This window comes from Pygocentrus nattereri, chromosome 21, assembly GCF_015220715.1.
Source record: "Pygocentrus nattereri isolate fPygNat1 chromosome 21, fPygNat1.pri, whole genome shotgun sequence".
Lineage (NCBI taxonomy): Eukaryota > Metazoa > Chordata > Actinopteri > Characiformes > Serrasalmidae > Pygocentrus > Pygocentrus nattereri.
This window is the reverse complement of record NC_051231.1, coordinates 28,748,348-28,766,883: the sequence shown is the minus strand read 5'-3', so window position 1 is coordinate 28,766,883 and position 18,536 is coordinate 28,748,348. Positions and strand designations below refer to the sequence as shown.

General features: G+C 41.3%; 1 protein-coding gene across 1 annotated transcript in view; it reads right to left on the bottom strand.

Annotated features, from left to right (window-relative positions):
- The window catches only part of LOC108434863 (monocarboxylate transporter 2-like), a 28,711-nt gene that overhangs the window by 9,036 nt on the left and 1,139 nt on the right, over positions 1–18,536 (bottom strand). The window contains exons 2-3 of the mRNA XM_037532013.1: positions 9,794–9,937; positions 2,956–3,195 (exon numbers count right to left, since the gene is read on the bottom strand). Coding sequence (XP_037387910.1) covers positions 2,956–3,195; positions 9,794–9,937 — 384 coding nt within the window. The remainder of the gene's footprint in view (positions 1–2,955; positions 3,196–9,793; positions 9,938–18,536) is intronic.

The window sequence follows — 18,536 nt, the reverse complement described above, 5'->3', positions numbered from 1 at the left end:
TCTGTAGCTGCTTAGCCTAATGCCATTTCTTTTGATGTCCAATTGTATGAGAGCAGAGACATAACGGTGACATAATGCTGAGACCTGAAGCTGTTTTGTCTGATGTCTGAAACCTGAAGCTGTTTTGTCTGATGTCTGAAACCTGAAGCTGTTTTGTCAGATGTCTGAAACCTGAAGCTGTTTTGTCTGATGTCTAAAACCTGAAGCTGTTTTGTCTGATGTCTGAAACCTGAAGCTGTTTTGTCTGATGTCTGAAACCTGAAGCTGTTTTGTCTGATGTCTGAACCCTGAAGCTGTTTTGTCAGATGTCTGAAACCTGAAGCTGTTTTGTCTGATGTCTGAAACCTGAAGCTGTTTTGTCAGATGTCTGAAACCTGAAGCTGTTTTGTCAGATGTCTGAAACCTGAAGCTGTTTTGTCAGATGTCTGAAACCTGATGCTGTTTTGTCAGATGTCTGAAACCTGAAGCTGTTTTGTCTGATGTCTGAAACCTGAAGCTGTTTTGTCAGATGTCTGAAACCTGAAGCTGTTTTGTCAGATGTCTGAAACCTGAAGCTGTTTTGTCAGATGTCTGAAACCTGAAGCTGTTTTGTCTGATGTCTGAAACCTGAAGCTGTTTTGTCTGATGTCTGAAACCTGAAGCTGTTTTGTCTGATGTCTGAAACCTGAAGCTGTTTTGTCAGATGTCTAAAACCTGAAGCTGTTTTGTCAGATGTCTGAAACCTGAAGCTGTTTTGTCAGATGTCTGAAACCTGAAGCTGTTTTGTCTGATGTCTGAAACCTGAAGCTGTTTTGTCTGATGTCTGAAACCTGAAGCTGTTTTGTCAGATGTCTAAAACCTGAAGCTGTTTTGTCAGATGTCTAAAACCTGAAGCTGTTTTGTCAGATGTCTGAAACCTGAAGCTGTTTTGTCTGATGTCTGAAACCTGAAGCTGTTTTGTCAGATGTCTGAAACCTGATGCTGTTTTGTCAGATGTCTGAAACCTGAAGCTGTTTTGTCTGATGTCTGAAACCTGAAGCTGTTTTGTCAGATGTCTGAAACCTGAAGCTGTTTTGTCTGATGTCTGAAACCTGAAGCTGTTCTGTCAGATGTCTGAAACCTGAAGCTGTTTTGTCAGATGTCTGAAACCTGATGCTGTTTTGTCAGATGTCTGAAACCTGAAGCTGTTTTGTCTGATGTCTGAAACCTGAAGCTGTTTTGTCTGATGTCTGAAACCTGAAGCTGTTTTGTCAGATGTCTAAAACCTGAAGCTGTTTTGTCAGATGTCTGAAACCTGAAGCTGTTTTGTCTGATGTCTGAAACCTGAAGCTGTTTTGTCTGATGTCTGAAACCTGAAGCTGTTTTGTCAGATGTCTGAAACCTGAAGCTGTTTTGTCAGATGTCTGAAACCTGAAGCTGTTTTGTCAGATGTCTGAAACCTGAAGCTGTTTTGTCTGATGTCTGAAACCTGAAGCTGTTTTGTCTGATGTCTGAAACCTGAAGCTGTTTTGTCTGATGTCTGAAATCTGAAGCTGTTTTGTCAGATGTCTGAAACCTGAAGCTGTTTTGTCTGATGTCTGAAACCTGAAGCTATTTTGTCTGATGTCTGAAACCTGAAGCTGTTTTGTCAGATGTCTGAAACCTGAAGCTGTTTTGTCTGATGTCTGAAACCTGAAGCTGTTTTGTCAGATGTCTGAAACCTGAAGCTGTTTTGTCTGATGTCTGAAACCTGAAGCTGTTTTGTCAGATGTCTGAAACCTGAAGCTGTTTTGTCTGATGTCTGAAACCTGAAGCTGTTTTGTCAGATGTCTGAAACCTGAAGCTGTTTTGTCAGATGTCTGAAACCTGAAGCTGTTTTGTCAGATGTCTGAAACCTGAAGCTGTTTTGTCAGATGTCTAAAACCTGAAGCTGTTTTGTCAGATGTCTGAAACCTGAAGCTGTTTTGTCAGATGTCTGAAACCTGATGCTGTTTTGTCAGATGTCTGAAACCTGAAGCTGTTTTGTCAGATGTCTGAAACCTGAAGCTGTTTTGTCTGATGTCTGAAACCTGAAGCTGTTTTGTCTGATGTCTGAAACCTGAAGCTGTTTTGTCTGATGTCTGAACCCTGAAGCTGTTTTGTCAGATGTCTGAAACCTGAAGCTGTTTTGTCTGATGTCTGAAACCTGAAGCTGTTTTGTCAGATGTCTGAAACCTGAAGCTGTTTTGTCAGATGTCTGAAACCTGAAGCTGTTTTGTCTGATGTCTGAAACCTGAAGCTGTTTTGTCAGATGTCTGAAACCTGAAGCTGTTTTGTCAGATGTCTGAAACCTGAAGCTGTTTTGTCAGATGTCTGAAATCTGATGCTGTTTTGTCAGATGTCTGAAACCTGATGCTGTTTTGTCAGATGTCTGAAACCTGAAGCTGTTTTGTCAGATGTCTGAAACCTGATGCTGTTTTGTCAGATGTCTGAAACCTGAAGCTGTTTTGTCAGATGTCTGAAACCTGAAGCTGTTTTGTCAGATGTCTGAAACCTGAAGCTGTTTTGTCAGATGTCTGAAACCTGAAGCTGTTTTGTCAGATGTCTAAAACCTGAAGTTGTTTTGTCAGATGTCTGAAACCTGAAGCTGTTTTGTCAGATGTCTGAAACCTGATGCTATGGTCCGAGGATGTGCTAAACTGTGCCCAAACATAGGTGGCTTTTTGTAAAGGCATGACATCTGCCTACTGCAACATACTGAGCACATTCAACCAGTGCAGCTCAACAGCCAGAACAATCTCCTTTATGTTTGGTACAATAAATGCGGTATTAATGTAGGACATCACATTGTCCAATGTTTAAAAGTTCAATTCAGTTCGTTTTTGGGAATACTAGTACCTTGCTGTGGTTTGCATGAAATAAATCAATAGATGTAGGATAGTCTTTACTGTCATTTTTACCAAAGTTAACTACCTAGAACCTAATGTCTACTAATGTTGTGATTAGCAGTGACCCTACCATCACCTAAAGGCCTCATCAGTGATCCAGCCACACAGCAGTTCAACAGCATGGCCCCGAGGATGAAGAAACCCCCCCTCCAGCCGTAACGATCAAACAGGAACTGGTTCAGAGGCGCCAGAGTGCAGAGGAAGACTGGACTTCCCGCCATGGCGAGGCCATTTGCGATGGGCCTCCTGGCCTGGAAGTATTTCCCAATTATCGTCAGAGATGGCTGGAGGTTGAAGGAGAGTCCGAGGCCTGTGGAAAAATGAAGAAGGGAGTTGAAATGAGTTCCATTTTCAGGGCCGGTACGGGCTATCTATGACTGCGGTGCTCTCCGTGATTAAATTAAGACCAATCCTACTCCGTTCACATTAGAGTTCCATCTCATTTCACATTGCCAACTAAAAACTCATTAGCGGAACCTGAAATAATTTCTGAAATGATTCCGCAATTTAAATGGCAATAAATTAGAGGCTGGGGATAATTCATTCACCACCAACCCTCTTTGCCAGGAAAAAAAAAATCCAATTTAATGCTGTCTCATTCTCTAAACGAGCATCTTATTCATTAGATGAAAAGCTCTAGGTAGAGGAAAGAACTGGTATATTCCCAGCATTCAGAACGTTCCTGAACTTTCCCTGATCAGGCTCCTTTACCGCCTCCAATTCATTTCAGTTTCTGAAGCCATTTCTTTGTAGGCCCATGCAAGCTGATGAGGATCCATTTCAGTCAAGCTTTTCTATTTGCATTCTAAGTGAGCAGTGAATTAATGCCTAAAAATAAATGGTGCTATACACCCAGAGTTGTCTAGAGGTACTACGTGGGTTACCGATTATGATTTAATGTACTCAGACTAATTACATCTGTGCAAAACAAGGTGAGGTGGTTCAGAAGTTTGTTTGAAGCTTCTGAAATAAACAGATTTGACAAAAAGGCTTTGGTTCTATTAGTTGAGGCAAAACATTTCTGGTGAAATGATGATAAAACACCGCAGTTAAGATTCAGGTTTGAATCTCAGTTGTGCTATGTACTGTCCATGGGTCCAAGCTGTTTCCATCTTGGCTACTGGATATGATTCCTTTCTTTCCTTAGGGACCAACTGGTGAAGCATCTGCACTGCTGCGTTTACGTGTTGACATTAAAAATAAGCAGCATTGTTTCATGCCTCACGGCAGAATTGGAATAATTAGCATCAGGACTCAATTGACAGCAGTATGCAGACATGTAAATGTTGCCATGGCGATAGTGTTACTAGTATAACCAAGGCTTTCCATCAATAACAACTGGATTAAGGTTTGGTTAGAGTTAGGACTAGTATTAGAACTAGGATGAGTGTTAGGATTAGGTTTTTGGTTGAGATTAAGGTTAGGATTAGGATTAGGGCCAGGGCGAGGGTTAGGATTGGGTTTTGGGTTAGAATTAGATTTGGGTCAGGATTAGGGCCAAAATGAGGGTTAGGATTAGGATCTGGGTTGACGTTAAGGTCAGGTTTAGGATTAGGGCCAGGGTGAAGGTTAGGATAAGGTTTTGGGTTGAGATTAAGGTTAGGATTAGGGCCAGGGCGAGGGTTTGGATTGGGTTTTGGGTTAGAATTAGATTTGGGTCAGGATTAGGGCCAAAATAAGGGTTAGGATTAGGTTCTGGGTTGACGTTAAGGTTAGGATTAGGATTAGGGCCAGGGTGAGGATTAGGATTGGGTTTTGGGTTAGAATTAGATTTGGGTCAGGATTAGGGCCAAAATGAGGGTTAGGATTAGGATCTGGGTTGACGTTAAGGTCAGGTTTAGGATTAGGGCCAGGGTGAAGGTTAGGATAAGGTTTTGGGTTGAGATTAAGGTTAGGATTAGGGCCAGGGCGAGGGTTTGGATTGGGTTTTGGGTTAGAATTAGATTTGGGTCAGGATTAGGGCCAAAATAAGGGTTAGGATTAGGTTCTGGGTTGACGTTAAGGTCAGGTTTAGGATTAGGGCCAGGGTGAAGGTTAGGATAAGGTTTTGGGTTGAGATTAAGGTTAGGATTAGGGCCAAGGTGAGGGTTAGGATTAGGATCTGGGTTGACGTTAAGGTCAGGTTTAGGATTAGGGCCAGGGTGAAGGTTAGGATAAGGTTTTGGGTTGAGATTAAGGTTAGGATTAGGGCCAAGGTGAGGGTTGGGATTGGGCTTTGGGTTAGGATTAGATTTGGGTCAGGATTAGGGCCAGAATGAGGGTTAGGATTAGGTTCTGGGTTGAGGTTAAGGTCAGGGTTAAATTTTGGGCCAGGGTGAGAGTTAAGATTAGGTATCAGGCTGAGATTAGGTTTAGGGTTAGGATTAGGGCCTTTACTACTTCTACTTCACTGGTGCTAAAACTCTTAAAAACTGATCAATCATCTACTTGAGAGGACTAAAAAAGCTTTGTAGAAGTTATGTGAAAAATAAGCTGATTTGAGTTAATGTGGTGTATAAGGTTGACTCCTCAGCCTAATTGGTATCACAGAATGTATGATTTTGTATGTCTATCCATGTCTCCCTACCACAACCAGCATTCACCATGCAAATGCAGCACAACCACTGGGAATACTTCCCCATGGAGGAGATAAAGAAATTCTGCCTGCTAGTAAAGTCAATAAACTAGGCTAATAACAGACTAATAGGCTATTAAACAAGATATTAAACATCTTAGCAGTAACATAAGGTGTGTGGCTTCCTTCTGCATTTGCCTGCTTGTGGGGAAAACTAAATTTTGACCAAAGTGTCCCTTCAACCATTTAATTATGTCATGCTTTTAAACTCAGAGCTCATCCTGAAGCGTCCAAGGCTGTTACTGGAGTTTTAAGCAGGGAGGAGGCAGGGGCAGAGAGAGAGGAGGGTGTCCTTTAAAATAAAAATTGCCAAAGTGTCAAAGTGATGGATGAGAGAGTCGGATTTGTCGAAAGTTTCCAGTGCTGAGATGCATTTAGAGCTGCTTTAGACCAAAACCTGAATTAATACACAGCCAAACTCTGAGTTATCACAGTCAGTCTTGATGAAGGGTTTTAATGTGATGAAATTTTATGCGCAGATCTGCTGTGAGCTCAGACCAGGTGGACCCTTTGCAGAAAATATTCCCCTTCATTGGCACTAAGTGATCTGGAAGAGAAAACAAGAGGACCGCCGCAGGTCTCAGAAGGACCTCCGTGCCCAATTCGTCCACACATTAATCCTCTACGGCAGAGTGGCGGCGGGTAATGAGGCTCAGTGGGTGTCTCTCTCTCTGGGTGACCAAACTGAGCCCTTACAAACCAGCCTTAGAGGAACACACACTGCACAGGCTTAATTACACCCACAGAGAGAGAGAGAGAGAGAGAGAGAGAGAGAGAGAGAGAGAGAGAGAGAGAGAGAGAGAGTCAGAGAGAGAGAGAGAGAGAGAGAGAGCGAGAGTAGAAAAAAGACTATTTAAGAATGAGAAGAAAAGTACACTTAATATGGAAAGAAAAACAAAATATCAAAAGAAAGAAAGACAGACAGACTAAGGCTAGAAGGCAACAGAAAGATTGTGAGAAAAGAAGGCAAAAATAAAAAAACAGAAAATACAAAGGACTAAAATGTCAGAAGAAAGGAAGAAAGAAAGAAAGATATGGTGGAGAGAGGCAGAGAGATACAGAGAGACACAGAGAGACAAATAGATACAGAGAGACACAGAGAAACAGAAACAGAGAGAGACACAGAGATACAAAAAGACAGAGATACAGTGACAGAGAGACACAGAGAAAAAGAGACACAGAAATACAGAGAAAAATAGACACAGCGAGACAGAGATACACAGAGATACAGAGAGACACAGAGACAGAGAGAGATAGAGACAGCGATACAGAGAGACACTGAGAGACAGCAATACACAGACACTGAGAGACAGAGAGACACAGAGATACAGACAGAGATACAAAGAAAAACAGACAGATAGACAGAGACACTGAGAGATACAGAAAGATAGCAATACAGAGACACTGAGAGACACTGAGAGACACAGAGAGACACAGAGATACAGAAACAGAGAGAGACACAGAGATACAAAGAGACAGAGATACAAAAAGACAGATACAGTGACAGAGAGACACAGAGAAACAGAGACTCAGAAATACAGAGAAAAATAGACACAGCGAGACAGAGATACACTGAGAGACACACATACAGAGAGACAGAGACAGAGAGAGATAGAGACAGCGATACAGAGAGACACTGAGACACTGAGAGACAGAGAGACACAGAGATACAGACAGAGATACAAAGAAAAACAGACAGATAGACAGAGACACTGAGAGATACAGAAAGATAGCAATACAGAGAGACACTGAGAGACACTGAGAGACACAGAGAGACACAGAGATACAGAAAGGCACAGAGAGATTCAGAGATACAGAGACCAAGACACAGAGAGATGCAGAGAGACACAGAGACAGAGAGACACAGAGGCACAGAGAGAGACAGAGAGACACAGAGATACAGAAACAGAGAGAGACACAGAGATACAAAGAGACAGAGATACAAAAAGACAGATACAGTGACAGAGAGACACAGAGAAACAGAGACTCAGAAATACAGAGAAAAATAGACACAGCGAGACAGAGATACACTGAGAGACACACATACAGAGAGACAGAGACAGAGAGAGATAGAGACAGCGATACAGAGAGACACTGAGACACTGAGAGACAGAGAGACACAGAGATACAGACAGAGATACAAAGAAAAACAGACAGATAGACAGAGACACTGAGAGATACAGAAAGATAGCAATACAGAGAGACACTGAGAGACACTGAGAGACACAGAGAGACACAGAGATACAGAAAGGCACAGAGAGATTCAGAGATACAGAGACCAAGACACAGAGAGATGCAGAGAGACACAGAGACAGAGAGACACAGAGGCACAGAGAGAGACAGAGAGACACAGAGATACAAAGAGAGACAGAGAGACACAAAGATACAAAGAGACACAGAGAGACACAGAGGTACAGAGACACAGAAAGACATGGATTAAACTGGTAGAAGCAAAAAAGAAAACTCAAACAGAGAAAGAGCGACTGGTCCAGAGAGAGCAATGCTTTTCCCTGCTGTCTGACTCCAGAGTGAACCTCTAACTGCTCTTTCAGACAGTCAGGACGGAGGAACAATAAACAAGACAAACTGTGCACCCCCCTAAAACAAGAACAGCCCCCAGAGACTTCAGTCAATACTCTGTCTCACACAACACACAGCAGTGAAGAAAGTCCTACTGAAGAGATCTGATATTTAAGCAACAGAACATGAGAAAGAGTGCGTTACCACAAATAACATCAAGAGTGTGAAGTAATCACATGGACAAGCTGAAGGCAAGTACAGTAAATCATCACAGCTGTGATGTCATTCCACCTTTAGTCTTCTGTGTGCTTCTATGATCCCTTCCACCAAACATCATGAAACTGTCATAATATCAGGTTCAGCTCAGCTTTTTAATGAACCTGTTGTTTCAGTGACCAAGACTGTCTGTCCAAAAAACATTTCACAGCTCATCTTGTTAACGGAGTTGCATTATGTTACTTCCTTGGAGTTTGCTTCTTTTGTTCTGCACAGGGATCATGAGGCTATGAGCTACACTATATGGACAAAAGTATTGGGACACCCACACAAGCTTTTATGACATCCCATTCTAAATCCATAACCATTAATGAGGAGTCGGTCCAATGTTGGACGAGAGTGCCTGGCTCACAATCTCCATTCTAGTTCATACCAAAGGTGTTCAGTGGTGTTGAGGTCAGGGCTCTGTGAGGGCCAGTCAAGTTCTTCCACACCAAACTCGCCCAGCCATGACTGTATGGACCTTGCTTTTGTGCATTGGGTCACAGTCATGCTGGAACAGAAAAGGGTCATCCCCAAACTGTTCCCGCAAAGTTGGAGACGTACAATTGTCCAAAATGTCTTGGTCTGCTAAAGCTTAAAGATTTCCCTCATTGGAACTAAGGGGCCGAGACAAATCCCTATAAAACAATCCCATATCATTATCCCTCCTCCACCTAACTTTACAGCTGGCACAATGCTGTCAGGCAGGTAACGTTCTACTGATATTCACCAAACCCAGACTCGTCCATCAGAATGACAGATAGAGAAGCGTGATTTGTTACTCCACAGAATACATTTCCACTGCTCCAGAGTCCAGTGGCTTCATGCTTTACACCCCTTGATCTGACGCTTGGCATTGTGCTTGGTGATGTAAGGCTTGCATGTAGCTGCTCAGCCATAGAAGCCCATGCCATGAAGCTCCTGGTGCAAGGTTTTTGTGCTGATGTTGATGCCAGAGTAGGAACTCTGCTTATTGGTTCAGCAGAGTGTTGGTGACTTACATGTACTACGCTCCTCATCACCGCTCTGTATGTGGTCTGATACTTCGTGGCCGAGTTGCTGTGGTTCCTAAACACTTCCACTTTTCAATAATACCACTCACAGTTTATGATGGAATATCCAGGAGGGAAGGAATGTTGCTGACTTGTTGCAGCGGTGTCCTCCTATTACAGTACCATGCTCGAATTCAGTGAGCTCTTTAGAATGACTCCCTCTTTTACTAATGTTGCTAAAGTCAGACTGCATGGCTAGGTGCTTGATTTTATACACCTGTGGTAACGGGACTGAATGAAGCACCTCAATTCAGTCATTAAAAGGTGTGTCCCAATACTTTTATCCAATACTAAGCTTCTATTAGTTTTTAGGCACATTAGCTTTGCAGTTCCAGTGCAAATCTACAAGAAGCAGAAGACTTCAAACATGTCCTGGCTGGTCGAGTACGGCTGGGATGAGGAGGAAAACGGAGTACATTTGATTTTTCACCAGTACTGTCACTTTAAGTAGCAGGTTTCAGTACCTCCAACGATCCCCACGCAGATATATAAATGAGTGATGGTGCTGCTAAAAGAAGCCGCCACCATAGAGACACCACACATGATCCCTCCTGTGATGACCACCGGCCTGCTGCCAAACCGGTTCACCAGGACACTGCTGATCGGACCTAGAGAGAAAGAGAAAGAGAGAGAGAGAGGGAGAGAGAGAGAGAGAGAGAGAGAGAGAGAGGGAGAGAGAGAGGGAGGGAGAGAGGGAGGGAGAGAGGGAGAGAGAGAGAGAGAGGGAGAGAGAGAGAGAGAGAGAGAGAGAGAGGGAGAGAGAGAGAGAGAGGGAGAGAGAGAGAGAGAGAGAGAGAGAGAGGGAGGGGGGGGAGAGAGAGGCAATGTATTCAAAACTACTGTAGTGCTGATTGTAACAGATTTAACAGAAACTAAATATGAATTCATCCTAAATATTCATTTCCTTTTTCACGTCCTTTTAAAAAGTGTAAACCAACTGAGCATCACTATCAACATGCAAGCAGGTAGGTTGGTAGGCAGGAAAAGAAAGAAGGGATACAGAAGAAAGAAAAAGGAGAGAAAGCGAGAAGCCAGGAGACAACAGAAAGAGATCCACCAAAAAAACGCAAGACAGAAAGAAAGACAGAAAGAAAGAGGAAGACAAAAAGTAAGACAGCAAAAGCGAGAACAAAGGGAAGAGAAAGAAAGAGAGAACACAAAAAAGAACAAAGGAAAGAAAGAAAGAGAAAGAAAGGAAGAAAGAGAGAAAAAAAGAACGTAAGAAAGAAAGAACAAAGGGAAGAAAGAACAAAAAAGGAAAGAAAGAACGAAAGAAAAAGAAAGTGGCACTGTTGAGCCAAATGCTGCAAACTGTTATGGGACTATGAGCACTTTGGTTAGACTCAAGCTGTGCTGGTGCGAGTGGATCAGACTCAGCAGTGCTGCTGGAGTTTTTCAACACCTCAGTGTCCCTGCTGGACTGAGAACAGCCCACCAACCAAAAATATCCAGCCAACAGCGTCCCGTGACCAGGGATGAAGGACTGGAGGATGAAAGAAAAAGAGAAAGAACACAGGGAAGAAAGAAAGAAAGAAAGAAAGAAAGAAAGAAAGAAAGAAAGACCTAAAAGAAGCAGAGGATGAAAAAAGATGAAGGAAAGGCAATGCAGAGACAAATGGATGAAGATAAAGAAAAGGGGACGTGAAAGAAGAAATGGGAAAACGGATGAACAGAAGAGGAGAACAAGCGGAGGGAAAGAAGGACGGGATCGTAAACGGTGATGAGAACTGAGCGTTTGTTCAGCAGGATTCTGTCTCCATCACGTCAGCTCCTCTCTCAGTTCAACACACAGCTCCTCTGATGACACCCATTAGATTACAGTCACGTTTCATATTACTTTGATCTTGACGGAAAACAACTGCAGAAGGAGAAAATTATCAACTAAATTATCCACATCAATCAGCCGCCTCCGTCTCTCTGCCTCTCTCTTTCTTCCTCTCGCTGGCAAAGAAGTCGGTTTGTCTTTTCTGAAGAAAATCGAAAGCCTTAAAAAAGCACTTAATGTTAAAAGGCACAGATGAGACGGCGATTCATTACGAAAAGGATGCTGCTAAATTAGACGCAGACTCAAACGGTCAAGCTGACGATAAGAGGAGAGTCTGTTTGCTATTCTGGTTTAATTCAAGGGCCTTTTTCCCTCCTGAGGTCACTTTAGAGCCCCTACACTTATGCCAGGATGTCTTTCAAGCCAAAAAGGTTTCTATGAGAGACGTCATTGAAATGAATGATCATGCTGATGAAGTCGTGGACGCTAACGACAATTACAATGACAAAGCTGGGGGACAAAAAAACAGATTAAGGGAAATATAAGCTGAAATACAGCTTGAGGCACTGATCCCATACTCAGAATCAGTATCAGACCAATAGTACTTGAAATCTGATGCTAGATCAGATATTGGGTGATGGAAAAGATCAACGCAGGTCCGTTCTGTAACAAGTTCAGGACTGACCCATCATGTTTCACTTGGGAACACTGTAGTATGGAAGAAGAATGTGGTACAACTGCCCATTCAGCTTGACTCATAATAATAATATCAATGTGTCGTTTTCAGTAGTGACCGTCTGAAGTGACCGTCTGAAATGAAGTGACCGTCTGAAGTGACTTTTATTGATCCCAGAGGGAAATTGCAGTTGTTACGGTTGCAACCATTTATGTAAAATAGTAAGCACTTTAATAATAACAAAGATATAGAGAAAAAACAAAGATATAGAGAAACGTGCAGTATGTACACGAGATTCAAGTTCTTATGAATACAGTAAAGTGGCATGATGAAATGAATGAAAAAAATACAGAAGGAAAAATACAAAGAAAGAAAGATAGAAAGAAAAAAGAAACTAAGAAAGAAAAAAAAGAAAAGAAACAAAGAAAAAGGCATGTAAGCAGTAAGAAAAAGAAAGAAAGAAAGAAAGAAAGAAAGAAAGAAAGAAAGAAAGAAAGAAAGAAAAGAAAGAGAAAGAACAAAAGAAAAGAAAAAGAAAGAAAGAAAAGAAAGAGAAAGAACAAAAGAAAAGAAAAAGAAAGAAAGAAAGAAAGAAAGAAAGAAAATAAAGAAAGAAAGAAAAAAAAGAAAGAAAAGAAAATAAACAAAGAAAGAAAAAGGCATGTAAGCAGTAAGAAAAAGAAAGAAAAGAAAGAAAGAAAGAAAGAACAAAAGAAAAGAAAGAAAGAAAGAAACAAAGAAAGAAAAAAAGAAAAGAAAGAAAGAAAAAGGCATGTAAGCAGTAAGAAAAAGAAAAAAACAAAGAAAATAAAGAAAGAACAAAAGAAAAGAAAAAGAAAGAAAGAAAGAAAGAAAGAAAGAATGAAAGAAAAGAAAAACAAAGAAAGAAAAAGGCATGTAAGCAGTAAGAAAAAGAAAGAAAAGAAAGAAAGAAAGAACAAAAGAAAAGAAAGAAAGAAAGAAACAAAGAAAGAAAAAAAGAAAAGAAAGAAAGAAAAAGGCATGTAAGCAGTAAGAAAAAGAAAAAAACAAAGAAAATAAAGAAAGAACAAAAGAAAAGAAAAAGAAAGAAAGAAAGAAAGAAAGAATGAAAGAAAAGAAAAACAAAGAAAGAAAAAGGCATGTAAGCAGTAAGAAAAAGAAAGAAAAGAAAGAAAGAAAGAACAAAAGAAAAGAAAGAAAGAAAGAAACAAAGAAAGAAAAAAAGAAAAGAAAGAAAGAAAAAGGCATGTAAGCAGTAAGAAAAAGAAAAAAACAAAGAAAATAAAGAAAGAACAAAAGAAAAGAAAAAGAAAGAAAGAAAGAAAGAAAGAATGAAAGAAAAGAAAAACAAAGAAAGAAAAAGGCATGTAAGCAGTAAGAAAAAGAAAGAAAAGAAAGAAAAGAGAAAGAACAAAAGAAAAGAAAAAGAAAGATAGAAAGAAAGAAGAAAAAAGAACAAAAGAACAAAAGAAAGAACGAAAGAAAGAAAGGCGTGTAAGCAGTAATAAATAAAGAAAGTGATGGAAAAGAAGCAACAGAGGGAGCAGTAAAGAAAGGAAAAGGCTTAATATGGAGAGAGAAGGAAATTTAGTGAGTTAGCCTGTCAGGCGTGATCTAATACGCCAGGCCAGAGACGCTGAAGAGGAGGAGGTCGAAATACGAATGGAAAAGCTTGTAATGCTCAACAGGCTTTGTTACGGAGAAAGTCCCGCCCTTAAGTAAAACAGCCAATCGGCTTGCTTGTTACGCTGCAAACATGAACCCCCCCCCCTCTGTTGCAGAGATTTGTACAAGCACAGCAGCCAGAACAACCAAAAGCACAGCTCTGTGGGTCGTCGAGCCAAACGCTGCAAACTGTTATGGGATTATGAGCACTTTGGTTAGACTCAAGCTGTGCTGCGCTGGTCTGAGTAGATCAGACTCCACAGCAGTGCTGGAGTTTTTAAACACCTCAGTGTCTCTGCTGGACTGAGAACAGCCCACCAACCAAAAATATCCAGCCAACAGCGTCCTGAGGGCGGCGTCCTGTGGGCGGCGTCCTGTGGGCGGCATCCTGTGGGCGGCGTCCTGTGACCACTGACGAAGGACTAGAGGACGACCAACACAAACTGTGCAGCAGCAGATGAGCTGTCGTCTCTGACTTTACACCTACAAGGTGGTCTGACCATGTAGGAGTGTCTAATAGAGTGGACAGTGAGTGGACACAGTGTTCAAAAACTCCAGCAGCACTGCTGTGTCTGATCCACTCATACCAGCACAACACACACTAACACTGTCAGTGTTACTGCAGTGCTGAGAATGACCCACCACCCAAATGGTACCTGCTCTGTGAGGGTCCATGGGGTCCTGACCACTGAAGAACAGGGTAAAAGGGGGATGAGGAAATGTGGCTCAGAATCAGCTGATATCACTATCAGTACTGGAAAAGAAAAAGTGGGATCCTCGCATCTCTAAATCCAGCATATTTAAGCCATCTAAACACTTCATTTGTGTTTTGCCGTAAGAGATTCCAGATATATCATCATGTAAACACACACACACACACACAAACACACACACACACACACACAAACACAAACACACAGAACGCACATTATCTGGAGTAAAAACAAGAAAACATCCATCAAAGCAGCAGCAGACAGCCATCATTACGGCCATTTCTCTGTTTGGCTGCCCCACGTAATAGAAAAGCCCCGCAATCAACAGGCTGATTACACGTTCTGCAGGCCAGGATCATCTCCAAGATTACGTTTAGAAGCCATGATTTATTTCAGCCCCAGAAGTCCTAATGGTACGTTGTTATCCTTCATTTCGGGTGCTTACAACCTTGTGAAACTTTTATGATTATGCGGCTGGGTTATAAATTATGCAGGCCGTGGCGCGCTCTCATGAATAGGGCAGAAGTACTAATCAACACAGCGAGCGCTCAAAGACAAAAAGAGGAAGCGAAAAACCCACACAGTTCACAACACGCTAAGGGCATGAAGAAGAAAAAACCCTCCATACAGCTGATCAGCAAGAACTCGCGCTTCCATATAAAATACAACTGATTCAGCTCAAACCACGCTGCGCAGAAATGTGGACACGTGCAGCCGGAAGCTACAGAAGAGGTTCTCTTACTTCATGATTTGTGTCCTGTTCAATGTTCCCGCACTGCAGAATGCTATAAACCTCCAAAAGTAGATATGATAAAGAAATCCTGACTGCTAGTGTAGCTTCTGATGAAGAGGCTAGCAGTAATGTTAGCTATCTGGCTTCCTTATGTGTTAGCCTGCTAGTGCTAATAATATATATATATATATATATAATTTGGAGGCAGTCGTGGGCTGGAGGTTAGGGAACCGGCCCTGTGACTGGAAGGTTGCCGGTTCGATCCCCAGCGCTGACAGCACATGACTGAGGTGCCCTTGAGCAAGACACCTAATCTGTATACACATATACACACACACACACACACACACACACACACACACTTTGGAAAATAAGCACTGATTTCAGTTGAATATTTCGATGAGAATGTCTAAGATTAGGAAAAACACCCATTCACTCCAAACGTCTGACTGGTAAAGGATTTTAGAACAGCATGTTGAGGTTTTAAGTGTAAGATCGCTTCCAGTTTTTAGTTGATTATTATTTTTTAGCCGTTGATTTTCTATTAATAAGGTTCGAGTAATAAATACGTACCTTTGTTTTTCATGCTTCACACCTAGACCTAATTTGCCATGTCGTAAGTGACATCTGCAAGAAAAATGATTTTATTTTGTCCCAAAAACTCGATTAACTGAACCTGTCCCGGATTTGGGCATTAACCAGGAGAAGCCACAGAAGAACCATTTTGCTACTCCAAATAACCAAGTGTGACACAGATTTGTGCATGTGAAAGACCTTCAAAGAACCCTCACATAAGGTAAAGTTTTTTATACATGACATGAAGCATCTTCAAATTTTAAGAAGGAACCACATTCACACATTGTGTGCTGTAGAGAACCAAAAATGGTCCTTCATGGCAAAGCATGAAGAACAGTGTGGACCCAGCTACGGTGGCTTGTGTGTTCATCCACTTTTTAAATCTATCCGTAAGCGTCACATCAGAAAGACCACCACAGACGTTTTTAATGAAAAATGCATTTTGCTAAATAACTGCTACAGAGCATCGAACCACATGTTGTCAATCATGGAATATCCATTAATATGTCATTTGATCCATTTCTATTCTATTTTTTCAATTATCAAAGAATAAAATAGGTCACACCAGTGACTTCAACTAAAAGCTTCATATGAAATCATGAGCTACATGAGAAAATCTCTGATAACGGAAACACACAGTAGACTCACCGTGTGCTTTTCTTCATAGATCCTCAGAAAACAGGTAAAAGGAAGTCAAATGACATCATCAGTGTGGTTTTATTTCAAAATAAGGGATTTTTTGTGATGCAGTAACACCAGTGACACGACTCCTGGGGACAATAACTGTCATTATATATTTGATAATATTTATTTGGCCTTTGTTTTCTATGTCATTTAAATCATATTTCATAGTCATGTATAGATTATTGCAGTTAAAATAGCAGAAAAGTTTTTTTACCTCACACTGTGAGGACGAGCACTTCTGTGGTGCCTGGAGTTCTATATAATTGATTTAGAAAACAATATTGCTAAATTGGGGCTCAAGTCTCCATAGAATTACTCATATAACCATGTTACTGACAAATGACATCTATATGTAATGCTGGTAGTGGTAAAAACGTGCTAAACGCAAAGTAATCTTTTTTCACAGAGTACTATTTTTGCTTCTAGTGCTTTGCCCGCCAACGTAAATTAAACATAGGTCAATGTCTCGGGCATCAAACAAAATACTTGTAATCATATCATGTAATAACTTTCTGTGAAGGATCTTTTCGAGGCGTTAAATGCTTCAGACGTCTGGTTCCCATTACCACCACTTTTGAAAAACCAGCTCCCCTTTAAGGAACCAAAAGTGGTTCTTCTGCGCATCGCGCCAAACGTCATTAACTTTTAATAGTGATCCAGCAATCCAGTCGACTCAGCCAAAACCACCAGCACACAACCATATCTGACACAATCTCATTCATAAGGTGCTTGGACCCCTCGAGAGATCACCAATCACCCCATCACCGCTCCCTCGGCCGTCCCACTCGAGTCACACCCGCCCGAGTGAGGCGGGGTCATTGCAGCGCTCCCACTGGGATGGGTGGTGAAGGGGAAAAAGCAGTGGACCTGCGGGTGATGTATCTCTGCTGTCGTTCTTCCAGTGCACGTGGGGTGACATTGGCAAAAGAGAAGCCAAGGACGTTATGATGAAGCCTGTGCCATCACTGTTCCGCATGGGAATACTCTCTCTCTCCGTGTTAATGATGATAGGGCTCTAAGACCCCGGCGCTCCGGCAGCCTTATCCCTCTTATCCCTCTTTTTTAGGGACTATTTTTTATCACGAGTGTAGAAGCACAACGATCACACTGGGTATTACAGTAAATCCATCAGCTCCCGTTTTCTTCCTCCGAGCTGTGATGACTTCTTACAAACAGCAACAATCAATAGTCTGGAATGGATTAAGCCGAGCTTTGGACTAAATGGGAAAGCAAATGGTGAATCGCCACTGGAAACGCTTTTAATCTAGGCTTAAACTTAATCTGGGTCTGGGAATCTGGGCCTTTCCTTGTCTTACTTTCAGCTAGGATCACTGGAAAAAGCAGCGCTAAATGGAACAGCCGAAACACTCTGACAGGGTCTCAGACTGAATTCTGTTGTTTTTGTGACCTCTGGTCAGAAGTTAATCCTATCAAGGCTATTCTGGTATTGCAAGTGTTCCATCATCAAAGCCTCAAAGGCGAGAACCTTCTGAGGAAAGCTTGTATCTCCAGAATTTCTTAAGATCTGAGCTTTAACCTTTTGAACCGCACTTCTTCATATTCTTTACTACATAACTTTCATATTTCATAAGCTACATTTAAAAGCTGGGCGTCGTATGAGGCTGTAGCTCTTCTCTCCAGTGTAATAGACGGTGATGTCATTTTAAACCCTTATAATAAAAGAAGCTGAACTCAGTTTGTTTTTCTACTGAAAGTCGACTCGTTTTTCCCCAAATCTGGGCTCTAAACTATAAACGGATGGCGTCTCTTCAGTGATCTGCTCTGTAAAAATGATTTATATAAAATTATACAAAGATTGTCTAAGATGTTTGGCTTTCAGCAGTAAATTGTAAGCATTGTTTATTATCTTAAAACACGTTTGAGGGGAACTTTTATAAAAAAAAAAATGTAAAAACCCACAAAATTACATTTATTTTCATGCAGTTACTGAATAATTTGCCTTAGAATTTGGGCATGTAAATTCAGATGGAAAAACCCAAAATATACCCACAAGCATAAGCACACATCTGTTTGTAAGGCTAGTGATGAAACTTTAACCCTAAAAATGTTTTTATTTTTTTAAAAACACTGAAAAACATAACGGACCAATTTTCTAGATACCATAATCCATAAGGGCCTTTATGGGACCCCACACTCTCATACATGGCTGAAAGATGAATTGCTCAAATATCAAAATCGCAATTTGTATCACTTCAAATCACAAGAGCTTCAATTTCAATCACATCCTTCTGTCTTTACTTGGATAGCCCGCTATAGATTCTCTACAAATGCTCAAATTGTTAAACTATCTGTTGATTCTAAACAGTGGTGGGTTTAGGGTTAGGATTGGACCAGGGTTTAGGGTTAGGACCAGGGTGAGGGTTGGGTTTAGGTTTTGGCTTGAGGTTAGTAT